General features: G+C 42.6%; 1 protein-coding gene across 2 annotated transcripts in view; it reads left to right on the top strand.

The window, feature by feature from the left end:
• Nucleotides 1-16,569, top strand: part of chmp1b (charged multivesicular body protein 1B) — a 49,943-nt gene that overhangs the window by 21,451 nt on the left and 11,923 nt on the right. For both annotated transcript variants that reach the window (XM_059977488.1, XM_059977487.1), the window contains exons 4-6: nucleotides 877-945; nucleotides 2,715-2,822; nucleotides 10,946-10,989. In XM_059977488.1, the coding sequence (XP_059833471.1) occupies nucleotides 877-945; nucleotides 2,715-2,822; nucleotides 10,946-10,989 (221 nt within the window). The remainder of the gene's footprint in view (nucleotides 1-876; nucleotides 946-2,714; nucleotides 2,823-10,945; nucleotides 10,990-16,569) is intronic.

Consider the following 16,569-nt stretch of genomic DNA (forward strand, 5'->3'; position numbering starts at 1 on the left):
TACAGTTAGACAAGGTGGTAGTTAAAGCATTTGGCTAGCTTTTATTGCACTGGGCAGGGCATTGAGTCCAGGAGATGGGACACATAATGACTGTTGAGATTATTGGTGAGACTGCACTTGAACTATTGTGTGAAGTGTGGTCACCATGCTATAGAAGGGATGTCATTAAAAAAAGATAGAGAAAAGATTTAGAAGAATTTTACTGGGATTTTCTAATTGCTTGAATTAGAAGGGAGGCTGGGTTGGTTGGGACTATTTTCCCATAAGTTCAGGAGGCTGAAGTGTGACCTCATAGAGATTTCTAAAATATAAGAGGCATAAGCACAGTCTTTTCCCTAGGTGGGGTGAGGGAGGGTTACAAGTTTGAGGGTAAGGCACAAAAGATTTGAAAGACCAGAGAGGAAGGTAGTAAGTTTATAGAATGAGTTGCCAGACGAAATGATGGACAACTGCAGTGTTTGACAGATACTTTGACTCTTACATGGATAGGAACGTATCTCTGTCCTGGTGAAGGGCAGGGGTTTCCAGAGTTGTCACTTGTTTTATATTGCTGCTGAGTCCTCTTCTGAGTCAGGAATGAAATGGAAGTTGGATGTGAAGCATTAGCAGTGTAGGAGCTATATCATCTAGAGTAAAATCAAGACTACCACTATCTACAATCTACATCATTCTGTTGAACTTATCAACAAATTTATTATCTGCTATGGTAGGACAAGAATTTGCATTGCAAGTTTACTCAACTGTTAATTGCATGACAAATGCTGTCACTGTATGTTTGTTTGTGGAATGATGTGTATAGTATTAGTGAGTAGCTACTAATTGATCATGACTGTGAGGTACTTTTTGCATTTAACTGATGATAATGTTTTATTGTAGGTAACCAAATCGATGGCAGGAGTTGTCAAATCCATGGATATCACCTTAAAAAGTATGAACCTGGAAAAGGTATCTGTTAATATAAATGACCTACCTATGTAGTTGAATGTCTCAGAGTGTTGTATTCAAACAAAAAAAAAGGAAGATTCTGACTTTTCTTTCATTCCCTATGTGTATATTCCTGGTAGTTCTGTAATATTTTGGAGCCTTGAATAAGAACAGTGTACCGTCAGATTGTGGACCCATGACCCAGTTGGATTTGGTCAGAAAAGGTGTTGACATTGGCAGTCAGAAATAGAAGAAACATACAGTTAGGAAGTAGCGTTTATAATCACAAACTAAAGGTTCCCTTCCACAAGTATAAAATAAAACAATATTCTTGAATTGTTATTGTAAATCAGAATATTTTCAGCATTTACTGTTTTGAAGACAGACAGACATACTTTATTGATCCCGAGGGAAACTGGGTTTCATTACAGTCGCACCAACCATATAGCAATATGGAATCATAAATAATTAAATAATAATAGGTAAATTATGCCAAGTGGAAATAAGTCCAGGACCAGCCTATTGGCTCAGGGTGTCTGACACTCCGAGGAAGGAGTTGTAAAGTTTGATGGCTACAGGCAGGAATGACTTCCTATGACACTCTGTGTTGCATCTCGGTGGAATGAGTCTCTGGCTGAATGTACTCCTGTGCTTAACCAGTACATTATGGAGTTGATGGGAGATGTTGTCCAAGATGGCATGCAACTTGGACAGCATCCTTTTTTCAGACACCACTGTCAGAGAGTCCAGTTCCACCCCCACAACATCACTGGCCTTACAAATGAGTTTGTTGATTCTGTTGGTGTCTGCTACCCTCAGCCTGCTGCCCCAGCACACAACAGCAAACGTGATAGCACTGGCCACCACAGACTCGTAGAACATCCTCAGCATCATCCGGCAGATGTTAAAGGACCTCAGTCTCCTCAGGAAGTAGAGACGGCTCTGACCCTTCTTGTAGACAGCCTCAGTGTTCTTTGACCAGTCCAGTTTATTGTCAATTCATATCCCCAGGTATTTGTAATCCTCCAACATGTCCACACTGACCCTTTGGATGGAAACAGGGGTCACCAGTGCCTTAGCCCTCCTCAGGTCCACCACCAGCTCCTTAGTCTTTTTCACATTAAGCTGCAGATGATTCTGCTCACACCATGTGACAAAGTTTCATTATAGTCATTAATCATTATAGTAAATGATTTGTATGAACACATTTCTTCCATGTAGAAAGGAGGAGTGCATTAGCCAACCTTGTACGACTGATTTCTGGGTAGATGCTGAAGTATTCGAAAGATTGACTCTGAGGGCATTTATGTTGTGACATCAAAGCAACATGAATTTAAGTTGCATTTTGGTGCTCTGATGTTGATTTGGAGAGGGAAGACTTTTCAAACTGTGAGGGCAGTATAAAGTTGTGTTTTGTCGTTTGTAATGTGATAGTGATATGGCAGCAACAGAAATTTAATACAATTTAGACATGTTAGTAACAATGCAATTTTAATAGAAAAAATGAAGTAACATCAATTTCAAAGGTCAATCTTGTGTTGCATTAAACAGTATTTGATTAGTATATTGTTAGTTGTTGATTATGAAAGAAGATGATAATTTTGAATCAGGATAAGACAATAGGAAAAGAAATGCAAAGTTAATTCAATTTTGTGATGAACTTAACAGCGCACAATTGCAGGAAGAAAGGAGCGAGTGCAGGACGTTATTAGTGCAATAATTTGTGTGTAGTCCTCCTGAGAATCATCACACCACTTGTACAGTAATATTATTACTTCTTTACCTTTTAGATTTCTGCCCTAATGGATAAATTTGAACATCAGTTTGAAACGTTAGATGTACAGACCCAGCAGATGGAGGACACTATGAGCAGTACCACAACTCTAACTACACCACAGGTGAGGGATACAGATATCATCTGTTTTGGATTTATCAAATCAGTATGATTTCTGACACTGATCATTTCCTTTTTTTAATCTACCATCACCTTGAAAATTGGTAGAAGAGGTTCATCTTTAATTCTAGCATTCAGGAGAAAGTTCAAATTGTGGCCAGTATCCTTGTGAGATTTGATTAAATAATTATATTTAATTACAAATTAGAACAAATTCTTCCTTTTGAAACTCTGTGAGCAACCTGTTGGTTACTTTATCCCAAAGTTTTTACGAGTGAAATGGGTAAATGGGTGTTAAATTTTGTTAAATGGGTGCATCATTGAGGTGATAATGATACCATTGAAGCCTTGTTCTCCTGCAATATCTTGATTGGATTCACTAATGTATGTTAAGTCAATGACAGCATGGTATCAGCAAGGTGGAAACTATCTTGCCTACAATGGCTTTCTCAAGATTGGGAAATGTACCAACCAGTGGAAGGACTTTTCCGTACCAGAGTCAAGTGCATGACTCCATAACATAGTAATATTACTTACCTATTTCTCAAGTAAGTTTTAACCGTGTCTCTTTGAGACGACTGAAATTTAGAGCTCTGCTGGAGAGCTAAAAGAAAATGAATAAACATAGATGTTGGTTAAAGGGAAATTTTGAATCATTTCCATATGATCAATGTAAATACACTTTCAGCTCTCAACCCACCGTAACCAAATGTGGGCAGAGTACACTGAGCCTGTCAGTGTGCAATGGTTACAGAACAACTTGGCATGATCTTTCTTACAGTTGTATTTATTGCTGAAAATTCTTGGCACATCTATCTTTATATTTCGGTGTGCCCTGCATTTTTCATGCCTTCAGTCTGAGAGACACAAGTGTTGTCAGGGATGGCACCGACTTTGGAATGTGTGAAGTCTTGAGGCTTTCAAGCACATGTTTTTCATTCCCCATTTCCATTTCTTGTGGGCAGTTTCCTATCACAAAAACATCATCTTCAGTTACTTTCCTAAAAAATGGAAAGCTCAGTGTGCAATATTCAGTTTGATAATAGATTGCCTGAAGTAATAGCTTTCTTACCGGAATTGGTAATTGTCTGAGAGTTACTTTCCAATTTTCACAGTGACCTGAAGTTTGTTTTGCTGTTGCCGCATGCAGACTACTTCAAATTGTAGATCATTATGCAGTGAGTCAATGTCCCTGCCTTCTCATGGAGCATTGTTGGAGGATATATTGATGAAGCAACTGGAGATTGTTTGTCCCAGAATGCCGCCTTACAAAACTGCTTGAGTTTGTACGGTCTACAACGTGTATGGAGCAATTCACCTAGGCATTCTGTCTTACCAACTTTATTGAGTGTTTTGACAAGGTGACAAGAGATTGTCGAGAGTAGGGCAGTGGATGTTGTCTGTGTGGCTTTTAGTGAGGTGTTTGACAAAGTCCCTCATCTTATACAACCTCACCATTACATTCCAACTCTTATACTCAATACTTTGATTTATAAAGGCCAATGTACCAAAAGCTGTCTTTATGACCCTATCCCCCTGTGACGCCATTTTCAGGGAATTATGTATCTGTACTCCCAGATCCCTCTGTTCTACTGCAGTCCTCAGTGTCCGACCATTTACCTTGTATGTTCTACCTTGGTTTGACCTTCCGAAGTGCAATACCTCACACTTGTCTGCATTAAACTCCATCTGCCATTTTTCAGCCCATTCCTCCAACTGGTCCAAATCCAACAGCAAGCTTTGAAAACCTTTCTCGCTGTCCACTACACCTCCAATCTTTGTATCATCAGCAAATTTGCTGATCCAATTTTCCACATTATCATCCAGATCATTGATATAGATGACAAATAACAATGGACTCAGCACAGATCCCTGTGGCACACCGCTAGTCACAGGCCTCCACTCAGAGTAGCAATCCTCCACTACCACTCTCTGGCTTCTTCCATTGAGCCAATGTCTAATCCAATTTACTACCTCTCCATGTATACCTAGCGACTGAATCTTCCTAACTAACCTCCCATGCGGGACCTTGTCAAAGGCCTTACTAAAGTCTATGTATACAACATCCACTGCCTTCCCTTCATCCATTTTCCTGGTAACTTCCTCGAAAAACTCTAATAGATTGGTTAAACATGACCTACCACGCACAAAGCCATGCTGACTTTTTCTAATAAGTCCCTGTCTATCCAAATACTTGTAGATCCTATCTCTTAGTATTCCTTCCAATATTTTACCTACTACTGATGTCAAACTTACCAGCCTATAATTTCCCGGCTTACTTTTTGAGCCTTTTTTAAACAACAGAACTACATGAGCTATTCTCCAATCCTCTGGCACCTACCCATGGATATCGACATTTTAAATATGTCTGCCAAGGCCCCTGCAATTTCAACACTAGTCTCCCTCAAGGTCCGAGGGAATACCCCGTCAGGTCCTGGGGATTTATCTACTCTGATTTGCCTCAAGACAGCAAGCACCTCCTCCTCTTTAATCTGTATAAGTTCCATGACCTTCCTACTTGTTTGCCTTGTTTCCATAGACTCTATTCCAGTTTCCTTAGTAAATACAGATGCAAAAAACCCATTTAATATCTCTCCCATTTCTTTTGGCTCCATACATAGCCAACCACTCTGATCTTCAAGAGGACCAATTTTATCCCTTACTATCCTTTTGCTCTTAACATACCTGTAGAAGCTCTTAGGATTATCCTTCACCCTGACTGCCAAAGCTACCTCATGTCTTCTTTTAGCCCTCCTGATTTCTTTCTTAAGTATTTTCTTGCACTTTTTATACTCCTCAAGTAACTTATTTGCTCCCTGTTTCCTATACATGTCATACATCTCTCTCTTCTTTATCAGAGTTCCAATATCCCTAGAGAACCAAGGTTCCTTATTCTTATTCACTTTGTATTTAATCCTGACAGGAACATTAACCCTGGAACATTAAGCTGCCAATCCTGCCCCTCCTGTAGCAAAGTTTCAGTAATGGCTACAATGTCATAACTCCACGTGTCAATCCATCAGCCTTTCAGCTCATCAGCCTTCCCCACAATACTCCTCACATTGAAATAGACACACCTCAGAAGATTATTACCACCACACACAACCTTCTATTTGTGACTATGCATGAAACTTTAACATCATTTATTTTCACCCCCGCTCCACTATCTACTCTGGCACTCTGGTTCCCATCCCCCTGCAAATCTAGTTTAAACCCCTCCCCAACAGCATTAATAAACCTCCCTGCAAGGATATTGGTCCCCCTGTAGTTCAGGTGTAACCCATCTCTTTTGTACAGGTCCCGCCTGCCCCAGAAGAGATCCCAATAATCCTGAAATCTGAAATCCTGCCCCCACACCAGTTCCTCAGCCACATGTTCATCCTCCAGAGCATCCTATTCTTACCCTCACTGGCACGTGGCACAGGCAACAATCCTGAGATTACCACCCTCAAGGTCCTGCTTTTTAACTTCCTACTAAGCTCTCTGTACTCACTCTTCAGGACCTCCTCACTCTTTCTTCCTACGTCATTGGTACCGACGTGTACCACGACATCTGACTGCTCACCCTCCCACTTCAGAACGCTGTGCATGCAATCAGACATCCCTGACCCTGGCACCAGGGAGGCAACAAACCATCCGGGAGTCTCTGTTGTGACCACAGAACCTCCTGTCTGTACCTCTAACTATCGAGTCCCTTATCACTACTGCTCTCCTGTTCTTCCCCCCTTCCTTCTGCACTGCAGAACCAGACTCAGTACCAGAGATACGGCTGCCGCAGCTTGTCCCAGGTAAGTCACCTCCCTCAACAGTATCCAAATCAGTATACTTGTCGTTGAGGGGAATGGCCACAGGGGCGCCCTGCTCTGCCTGCCCTTTCCCAATTACCTGTGCACTGCTCCTTTGGTGTAACTGCCTCCCTGTAGCTACTACTATAAACTCCTCATTCTCTCGAATAATCCGGCTCCAGTTCCCTAATGCGGTTTGTTAAGAGCTGCAGGTGGATGCACTTCTTGCAGGGGCCATTGTTAGGGACACCAACATCCTGCCTGGCATTCTCCCTACTCTAAACGAACAAAAACAAAACTTACCGAGGACCTACCCTCACATTGCCTGTTCACACCGAAGCCTGTTGAGCCAAAGCCGTCCCACTCTGACTCAGTCCACTCCGACAATGGCAGCTGTATATGGCGCTCTTTTTGTTTAAACCTTTGGCGCGCTATGTCACGTGCCTGCATAGTCTAGCCTCTTTTCCCCGATCTGTTAAAGAAATGGCTTCTCTCTGAGATGCCTTCTGTACTTCTTCACTCTCTGCCTCTTCCTTTTTTTATGTCTCTTTCCCTACTTGAAGAGTGGAGAGACATTTCCAATTTCCTACTCTTCTGAAACCCTTCCAAAATGTCATGGCTCTTGAAAATTCATTACTAATGCCTCCATGATCTCTTTAGCCACCTTTTTCAGAACCCTGAGGTGTACACCATCTGGACCAGGTGACTGATCTACCTTCAGACCTTTCAGTTTCCCAAGAACCTTCTTTCTAGTAATGGTAACTTCACATACTTCATGTCCCCTGACACCTGGAGCTTCTACCATACTGCTCATGTTTTCCACAGTGAAGACTGACACAAAATATTTATTCAGTTTGTTCACCATTTTGTTGTCCCCCATTACTATCTCTCCAGCATCATTTTCCAGTGGCCCGACATCCACTCTTGGCACTCTCTTTTACTTTGTATCTGAAGAGTGTTTTGGTATTCTCTCCAATGTTATTGACTAGCTTACTTTCATATTCCATCTTTAATTTCTTAATGATATTATTCGTTGCCTGCTGTTGGTTTTTAAAAGCTTCCCAATCCTCTAACTCCCCACTAACTTCTTCCTATTTGGGATGTACGCATCCTGTGCCTTCCAAATTGCTCCAGAAACTCTAGCCATTGTTGCTCTGCTGTCATCCCTGCCAGTGTTCTTTTCCAATCAATTCTAGACAACACCTCTCTCATGCCTCTGTAATCCCCTTTACTCCACTGTCATATTGATACATCTTACTTTAGCTTCTCCTTCAAGATGAATTTGATCATATTGTGATCACTTGCCTCTAAGGATTCTTTTGCCTTAAGCTCTGTAATCAATTCTGGTTCATTGCACAGCACTCAGTCCAGAATAACTGATCCCCTTGTGGGCTCAACCACAAGCTGCTCGAAAAGCCATTTTATAGGCTTTCTAGAAATTCCCCCTCCTGGAATCTAGCACTAACCTGATTTTCCCAATCATTGAAATTCCCTATTTCTATTGAAAATTTTCTCTTTTGGCATGCATTTTCTACCTCCCGTTGTAATTTGTAGGCCACATCCTTGCTTGTGGTTATGGGCCTGTATACAACTCCCATCAGGGTCTTTTTACCCTTGCAGTTCCTTCTCTGTACACAATGACTCAACACTGTCCAGCCTATGTCACCTCTTTCTAATGATTTGATTTAATTTTTTGCCAACAGAGCAATGCCACCGGCTCTGACTTCTTGCCTCTCCTTTCGATACGGTGTGTACCCTTGGACATTACGTTCCCAGCTATAATCTTCTTTCAGCCATGATTCAGTGATGCCTACAACATCATACCTGCCAATCTGTAGCTGTGCTGCAAGTTCACCCACCTGTTCCATACACTGTGTGCATTCAAATAAAACACTTTCAGTCCTGTGTTCACCCTTTTCGATTTTGTCTGGCTTCTACGTTGTAACTTATCCTGTTGACTGCAATTCTGTCCCATCAACAGCCTCTCCTCACTACACATTGCCTCTGTTTGTAAACCAGCTACCTCATCTTCAGCTCTACCATCCGCCTTTCCGACGATACTTCTAGCATTGCAGCTCAGATCTCTAGTGGCACCGTGCTCAAACTTTTAGTTTCTGACTTTGTCTGAGGTCTTACCAACATCTGCCTTCACAACCTCTCCACTAACTGTTCTGGCACCCTGGTTCCCATCTCCTTGAAACTCTAGTTTAAATTCTACTGTGCAGCATTAACAAACCGTCCCGCTGAGATATTAGACCTCCTCCAATTCAAGTGCAAACCTTCCCTTCTGTACAGGTCCCACCTTCCCTGGAAGAGAGCCCAGAGATCCAAAAATCCTATGCCCTCCCTCTTACACCAACTCCTTAGCCACATATTAAACTGTATAATCTTCCTAGTTCTGGCCTCACTAGCACATCCTGAGATCACAACCCTGGAGGTCCTGCCCTTCAACTTATCACCTAACTCCCTGAACTCCCTATGCAGAACCTCAACACTCATCCTACCCATGTCACTGGTACCTACATGGACCACAGCTTCTGGATGTTCACCCTCCCACTTGTGAAGACTCGATCTGAGATATCCCAGACCCTGGCACCCAGGAGGCATCATACCATCCTGGAATCTTGTCTCGCCAACTGAATCTCCTGTCCGTTCCCTTAACTAACGAATCCCCTATCACCACAGAGTGCCTCTTCTTTCCCCCTTCTCGTGTGAGTCATAGAGGCAGACTCAGTACCAGAGACCCAACCACCGTGACTTTCCTCTGTTAGGTCCTCCCCACCCTTCCCCCAATTGTTTACAAAATTATGTATCTGTTGTTCAAGGGGATGGCCACAGGGGTACTTTTCATTGACTCCTTCACTCCTATCCCCTTCTGGACTGTCACCCAGTTTCCTGTGTTCTGCTCCTTGGGAGTAACTACCTCGATATGTCCTATCTATCACCCCGTCAGCCTCCCAAATGATCCGGAATTCATCCAGTTCCAGCTCCAACTCCTTATTGTGGATTGATAGAAGCTGAAGCTGCATGCACTTCTCACAGCTGTAGTTAGTTGTAGATACGGGCTGATAAATGGTAGATGGAGCTTAACCCGGATAAATGTGAGGTGTTGCACCTCAGTAGGGCAAATGCAAGAGCCTTTCCAGCATTGCTGAGCAGAGGGATCTTGGGATCCAAGTTTGTAGCCCTTTGGAAGTGGCTACACACGTCGATAGGGTGGTAAAGAAGGCTTGTTTTATTAGTCAAGGCATTGAGTTTTAAAGTCAGGTTATGTTGTAACTTTATAAAATGCTGATGAGGCCACATTTGGAGTATTGCGTGCAGTTCTGGTCGCTCTACTAGCATAAGGATGTTGAGGCTTTGGAGAGAGTGCAGATGAGGTTTACCAGGATGCTGCCTGGTTTAGAGGGCATGGGCTATTGCGAGAAGCTTGATAAATCTTAGATTGTTTTCTCTGGAGCGTCGGAGGCTGAGGGGTGATCTGATACAAAATTGTGGGAAGTTTACAAGAGAGAGTGGACAGAGAGTATCTGTTTCCCAAGGTTGAAATGTCTAATGTCAGAGGGCATGCATTGAAGGTGAAAGGGGATAGGTTCGAGGGGAATTTGGGGGGGTAAGCTTTTTACTCAGAGAGTGGTGGAGGCTGGTGTGCTGGTAGAGGCAAATACATTAAAGGCCTTTCAGAGATGATTGGATAGGCACTTGGATGTGAGGAAGATCTAGGTACGAGGGATTAGTGTTTGACTGATTTTGATTTGATTTATAGATGGTTCGGCACAATATTGTGGGCTGAATGGCTGTACTCGTCTGTGTTCCATGTTCAATATATCACAGGTGCATGCTCCACAAAATCTTTGTATCAGTGTTACTTAGAATTCTAAGAGCGGAAAGTGCAAGGGATTATCACCATGGGCAAGTCTGTTCACTATCCCAACTCGACATTGCATTATCACTGCTGGGACAAAATCCTAGAAGCTCGTGCATCTGTCTACACTATGGAAATAGTTTTGTCACCTGGGCTGCAACAGTTCAAGAAAAGTAGTTTACCGTTTTATAAAGTGAAGACATTCCACCTTGTTAAAGTGGATGCATGGATCCATTGGCCCCTTTCCAAAGGTCAGCTCCTTTGTTAATATCCCTTCCTCAGGTAGGTAGTCTGATGCATGATCTAACTGCTTCCTATTTTTCACATCTTACCTCCTACATTATATATTTCTTGTCAAGCATTGGTGACTCCTTCGGAACTAACTGGCATATCAAGTGACTTTCAAATCAGTTGTAATTATTAAACATATTTTTCTCTCTTGTATAAAGCACTCACAGATTATCTGTCTCTCCTCAGCATCAAGTGGATTCGTTGCTGCAGGAAATGGCTGACGAAGCTGGGTCAGTATCAAAGGATTTATTTTGAGTTTTATTGTAGAGTACTGCCCTCTTGTGGTGACTTTGCTCATATCCAAACACCATTCCAGAGATGGGTGGTATTTTGATATTGGTAAGCATTAACTAGAACATCTTATATCAAATTAAAATCTCTCTGTCTGTTCGGGTGCCACAGTAGTATTAAAGGAAAAGTGCTGTACTTCCTGTGGGTTTTTCTGATAGCTGTTTGTAATGTCTCCAGTATTTAAATATTTAATGACCAATCTGGCTAAGGTGCAGTCCAGTCAGACTATAATACAGCTAATTCTTCCAAAGATGAGTAATATTTTATTTTGGCATCTTCCAGTCTTTTTATACTTGTATATTTTTGCGAAGAATTTTTCTTCAGGATCAATAAAGTATGTCTGTCTGTATTGCTTCGGACACTTTAACTGGAACTGTTGTAGTGCTTTTCAGATTTCGTGCAGTCTTGCTCTATTTTTAAATACTTAGCGCAGCAAGTTAATGAGAATTACCATAAATTGCACAGTTTGCATATAATTGATATTATTTGGAAAAGGGATTTATATATGGTATTTTTGCACTGTGTTGTTGAGTTATACAGCATAGGAATGTGCCCTTCAGCTCAAATCATCCATGTTGCCCTGCCCAGAGATCTAGTCTCATCTGCCTGCTTTTGCCTCTAAACCTCTTCCATTAATGTGTTGTTTATATGGCCTTTAAATATCACTAATGTAATCACCTCAACCACCATTTCTGGCAGCTCGTGAATAAGCAGCACATGAAGAACTGACCTTGATGTTCCTTTGAAATCTCTCACTGCTGATCTTAAACCTATGCCCCTTGTTTTAGCACCTCCTCTCTGCAAAAAAAATCCGGTACTTCCATCCCCTCGTGATCTTGTATATCTCTCTCAGATCACCCTTCAATATCCTACATTCCTTGGCATAAAGTCCTAGTCTATGCAGCCTCTCCTGACTGTGAAACTCAGACTGTAAATCATTTCTGCACCCTGACATCGTGAGTAAAGGTGTACACGGTATTCCAAGTGGAGTCTCACCAGCATTTCAGATAATGCAATACATCTTCCCAACTACTAGATCTAATGCTGTGACCAGTGAAGGCCAGCATACCCACTGCCTTCATCTACCTGTGTCGTGTCAACACTTTCAGTTAACTATGCACGTGCACTGTCCCCTAGCACTCCCCAGGGCCCTGTCATTTATTGTCTAAGTCCTATTCTGGTTTCATTTCCCATAATTCCAAACCTCACATTTATCTCGATTGAAAGCATCTACCAAGCCCAGCAGAAGGAATTAAAGCAGAAACAAATGCTTAGTTTCATTATAGAGACACACTTGTTATCTCACACCACTGATTTTGTTAAAGAACAAACTTTGTTGAAGAGCTGGGATATATCTTGCTTTGACAGTTGGAATTATAAAATGGAGAGAAATAAAAATATAGTGGTAGGTGATTAATTTGGGCCCTACTAACACTAAATGCTCATCCACAGTTTACAAACAGGTGCAGATTTCACAGATCTCCATGAGTCACTTTTGTCCATAAGTTGGAAAGTGCACAGAATCACTCAGTACGGCCACTATGCTTCCACAGTACTGTAACGAATAGTATCAAAAGCAGTTCAGAAACAGCAGTTACTGGGAGTAGAGAGACAGCACACTAGTTCTGCCATTCGTAGAATGTGTGTACATATGGAACACACATTGTGGAACGAACTTCCAGTAGAAGTGGTAGAGGCACTTAAAAGAAAATTGGATAGGTATATGGACAGGAAAGGAATGGAGGGTTATGGACTGAGTGCAGGTCGGTAGGACTAGGTGAGAGTAAGTGTTCGGCATGGACTAGAAGGGCGGAGATGGCCTGTTTCCGTGCTGTGATTGTTATATGGTTTTATGTGAAAGTTTGAAAATTATGGAAGCTCACATGGATGTAGGAGAGTGAATGAGTCAGGTATTTGTAACTGGGAAACAGCCTGCATTGCAGGAATTGTATTTATAATTAGAATTTTTTTTGACTTGTAAACCATTGTACAATTGTGCAGAAAGTTCTAAATATTTGAGTTATACTATATTTCGTGTAATGCAAAGCTTCTGAAACACATTGTTATTTATTTATGAACAGGGATTGGGTAAACTGTGGACCCTTGGGGGTGGTATGGGCAGGGAGAGGGTAGTAAACTGTGGGCCCTCGGGCGATATGAACAGGGAGACGGTGGCAAACTGTGTGCCCTTGGGGTTGGTTTGAACAGGGAGAGGGTGGTAAACTGTGGGCCCTGGGGTGTGGTATGAACAAGCAGTGGGTGGTAAACTTTATGACTCCACATATACAATATGGAGTCGGCCCTTCAAGCCATGCCATGCAACCCCTGAGAAACCCAATTAACTGTAACCTAATCACGTGACAATACACCGGTACATCTTTGGAGTGTGAGGGGAAACTGGAGAACTCACACACTCCACAGAGGGAATGGTACTGGAGCTGAGCTGAGCTCTGAATTCCGCAGCACTGGAATCTGTATTAGCTTCATGCTGCTTGCTACTCTGCCATGGTACCCAAAGAATTTGGTCAGAGTGCAGCAGTAGTTGGTACTGGAACCGTGTGACACTGAAGATGTTTTCAGGTCTAACGCTGATAGTATCTGCCTATTGGAAATTGTAAGATCAGTACAATTGTTCGTCTTTGATTAATTAAATGAATTCTCTGTTGAGGCAGAGAAAATCAATCACTGCTAGTTTGGTTGACATGCAGTAACAGAATATAGAAACTCTGGCTGCATCCAGAGACAACCAGTGCTCACTTTACTAAATTTGTGACTTAACATCAGATTTATTATCACTGATTTGTAGGTACGGTCTCTGCTTGGAATTGAAATTCATTTCAAAGCATTTCAAGTCTCTGCTTAGAGCAGAAAAGATTGAATTGCCAGATTTGTTCAGTTTATGCTTTGAACTGTTATTCTGAAACCATTTTATTATAATCTCTACATAGAAAATTGCTTTCTATGTAGAATAGTACAGCACATTACAGGCCCTTCGGCCCACAGTGTTGTGCTGACCCTCAAACTCTGCCTCACATTATAACCCCCACCTTAAATTCCTCCATATACCTGTCCGGTAGTCTCTTAAACTTCACTAGTGTATCTACCTCCACTACTGACTCAGGCGGTGCAGTCAACGCACCAACCACTCTCTGAGTGAAAAACCTTCCTCTAATATCCCCCTTGAACTTCCCTCCCCTTAACTTAAAGCCATGTCCTCTTGTACTGAACAGTGGTGCCCTGGGGTGGTGCTCTGTCTATTCCTTTTAATATCTTTTACACCTCTATCATGTCTCCTCTCATCCTCCTTCTCTCCAAAGAGTAAAGCCCTAGCTCCCTTAATCTCTGATCATAATCCATACTCTCTTAAACCAGGCAGCATCCTGGTAAATCTCCTCTGTACCCTTTCCAATGATTCTACATCCTTCCTATAGTGAGGCGACCAGAACAGGACACAATACTCCAAGTGTGGCCTAACGAGAGTTTTATAGAGCTGCATCATTACATCACGTCTCTTAAATTCTATCCCTCGGCTTATGAAAGCTAACACCCGATAAGCTTTCTTAACTACCCTATCTACCTGTGAGGCAACTTTCAGCGATCTGTGAACATGTAACCCCAGATCCCTCTGCTCCTCCACACTACCAAGTATCCTGCCATTTACTTTGTACTCTGCCTTGGAGTTTGTCGTTCCAAAGTGTACCACCTCACACTTCTCCGGGTTGAACTCTATCTGCCACTGCTCAGCCCACTTCTGCATCCTATCAATGTCTCTCTGCAATCTTCAACAATCCTCAACACTATCTACAACACCACCAACCTTTGTGTCATCTGCAAACTTACTAACCCATCCTTCTACCCCCACATCCAGGTCGTTAATAAAAATCATGAAAAGTAGAGGTCCCAGAACAGATCCTTGTGGGACACCACTAGTCACAACCCTCCAATCTGAATGTATTCCCTCCACCACAACCCTCTGCCTTCTGCAGGCAAGCCAATTCTGAATCCACCTGGCCAAACTTCCCTGGATCCCATGCCTTCTGACTTTCTGAATAAGCCTACTGTGTGGAACCTTGTCAAATGCCTTACTAAAATCCATGTAGATCACATCCACTGCACTACCCTCATCTATATGCCTGGTCACCTCCTCAAAGAACTCTATGAGGCTTGTTAGGCACGATCTGCCCTTCACAAAGCCATGCTGACTGTCCCTGATCAGACCATGATTCTCTAAATGCCCATAGATCCTATCTCTAAGAATCTTTTCCAACTGCTTTCCCACCACAGATGTAAGGCTCACTGGTCTATAATTACCCGGACTATCCCTACTACCTTTTTTGAACAAGGGGACAACATTCGCCTCCCTCCAATCCTCCAGTACCATTCCTGTGGACAACGAGGACATAAAGATCCTAGCCAGAGGTTCAGCAATCTCTTCCCTTGCCTTGTGGAGCAGCCTGGGGAATATTCTGTCAGGCCCCGGGGACTTAATCCGTCCTAATATATTTTAACGACTCCAATACCTCCTCTCCCTTAATATCAACATGCTTCAGAACATCAACCTCACTCATATTGTCCTCTCCATCATCAAGTTCCCTCTCAGTGGTGAATACCGAAGAGAAGTATTCATTGAGGACCTCGCTCACTTCCACAGCCTCCAGGCACATCTTCCCACTTTTATCTCTAATCGGTCCTATCTTCACTCCTGTCAACCTTTTGTTCTTCGCATAATTGAAGAATGCCTTGGGGTTTTCCTTTACCCTACTTGCCAAGGCCTTCTCATACCCCCTTCTTGCTCTTCTCAGCCCCTTCTTAAGCTCCTTTCTTGCTACCCTATATTCCTCAATAGACCCATCTGATCCTTGCTTCCTAAAACTCATGTATGCTGCCTTCTTCCACCTGACTAGATTTTCCCCCTCACTTGTCACCCATGGTTCCTTCATCCTACCATTCTTTATCTTCCTCACCGGGACAAATTTATCCCTAACATCCTTCAAGAGATCCCTAAACATCGACCACGTGTCCATAGTACATTTCCCTGTGAAAACGTCATCCCAATTCACACCTGCAAGTTCCAGCCTTCTAGCCTCATAATTTGCCCTTCCCCAATTAAAAATTTTCCTGGCCTCTCTGATTCTATCCTTTTCTATGATAATGTTAAAGGCCAGGGAGCGGTGATCACTGTCCCCCAGATGCTCACCCACTGAGAGATCTGTGACCTGACCTGGTTCGTTACCTAATACTAGATCTAGTATGGCATTCCCCGTAGTCTGCCTGTCAACATACTGTGACAGGAATCCGTCCTGGACGCACTTAACAAACTCTGCCACATCTAAACCCTTGGAACTAAACAAGTGCCAATCAATATTAGGGAAGTTAAAGTCACCCATGATAACAACCCTGTTATTTTTGCACTTTTCCAAAATCTGCCTCCCAGTCTGCTCCTCGGTATCTCTGCTGCTACCAGGGGGCCTATAGAATACCCCCAGTAGAGTAACTGCTCCCTTCCTGTTCCTGACTTC

Source organism: Hypanus sabinus, chromosome 8 (assembly GCF_030144855.1).
Source record: "Hypanus sabinus isolate sHypSab1 chromosome 8, sHypSab1.hap1, whole genome shotgun sequence".
NCBI classification, from domain to species: Eukaryota; Metazoa; Chordata; class Chondrichthyes; order Myliobatiformes; family Dasyatidae; genus Hypanus; species Hypanus sabinus.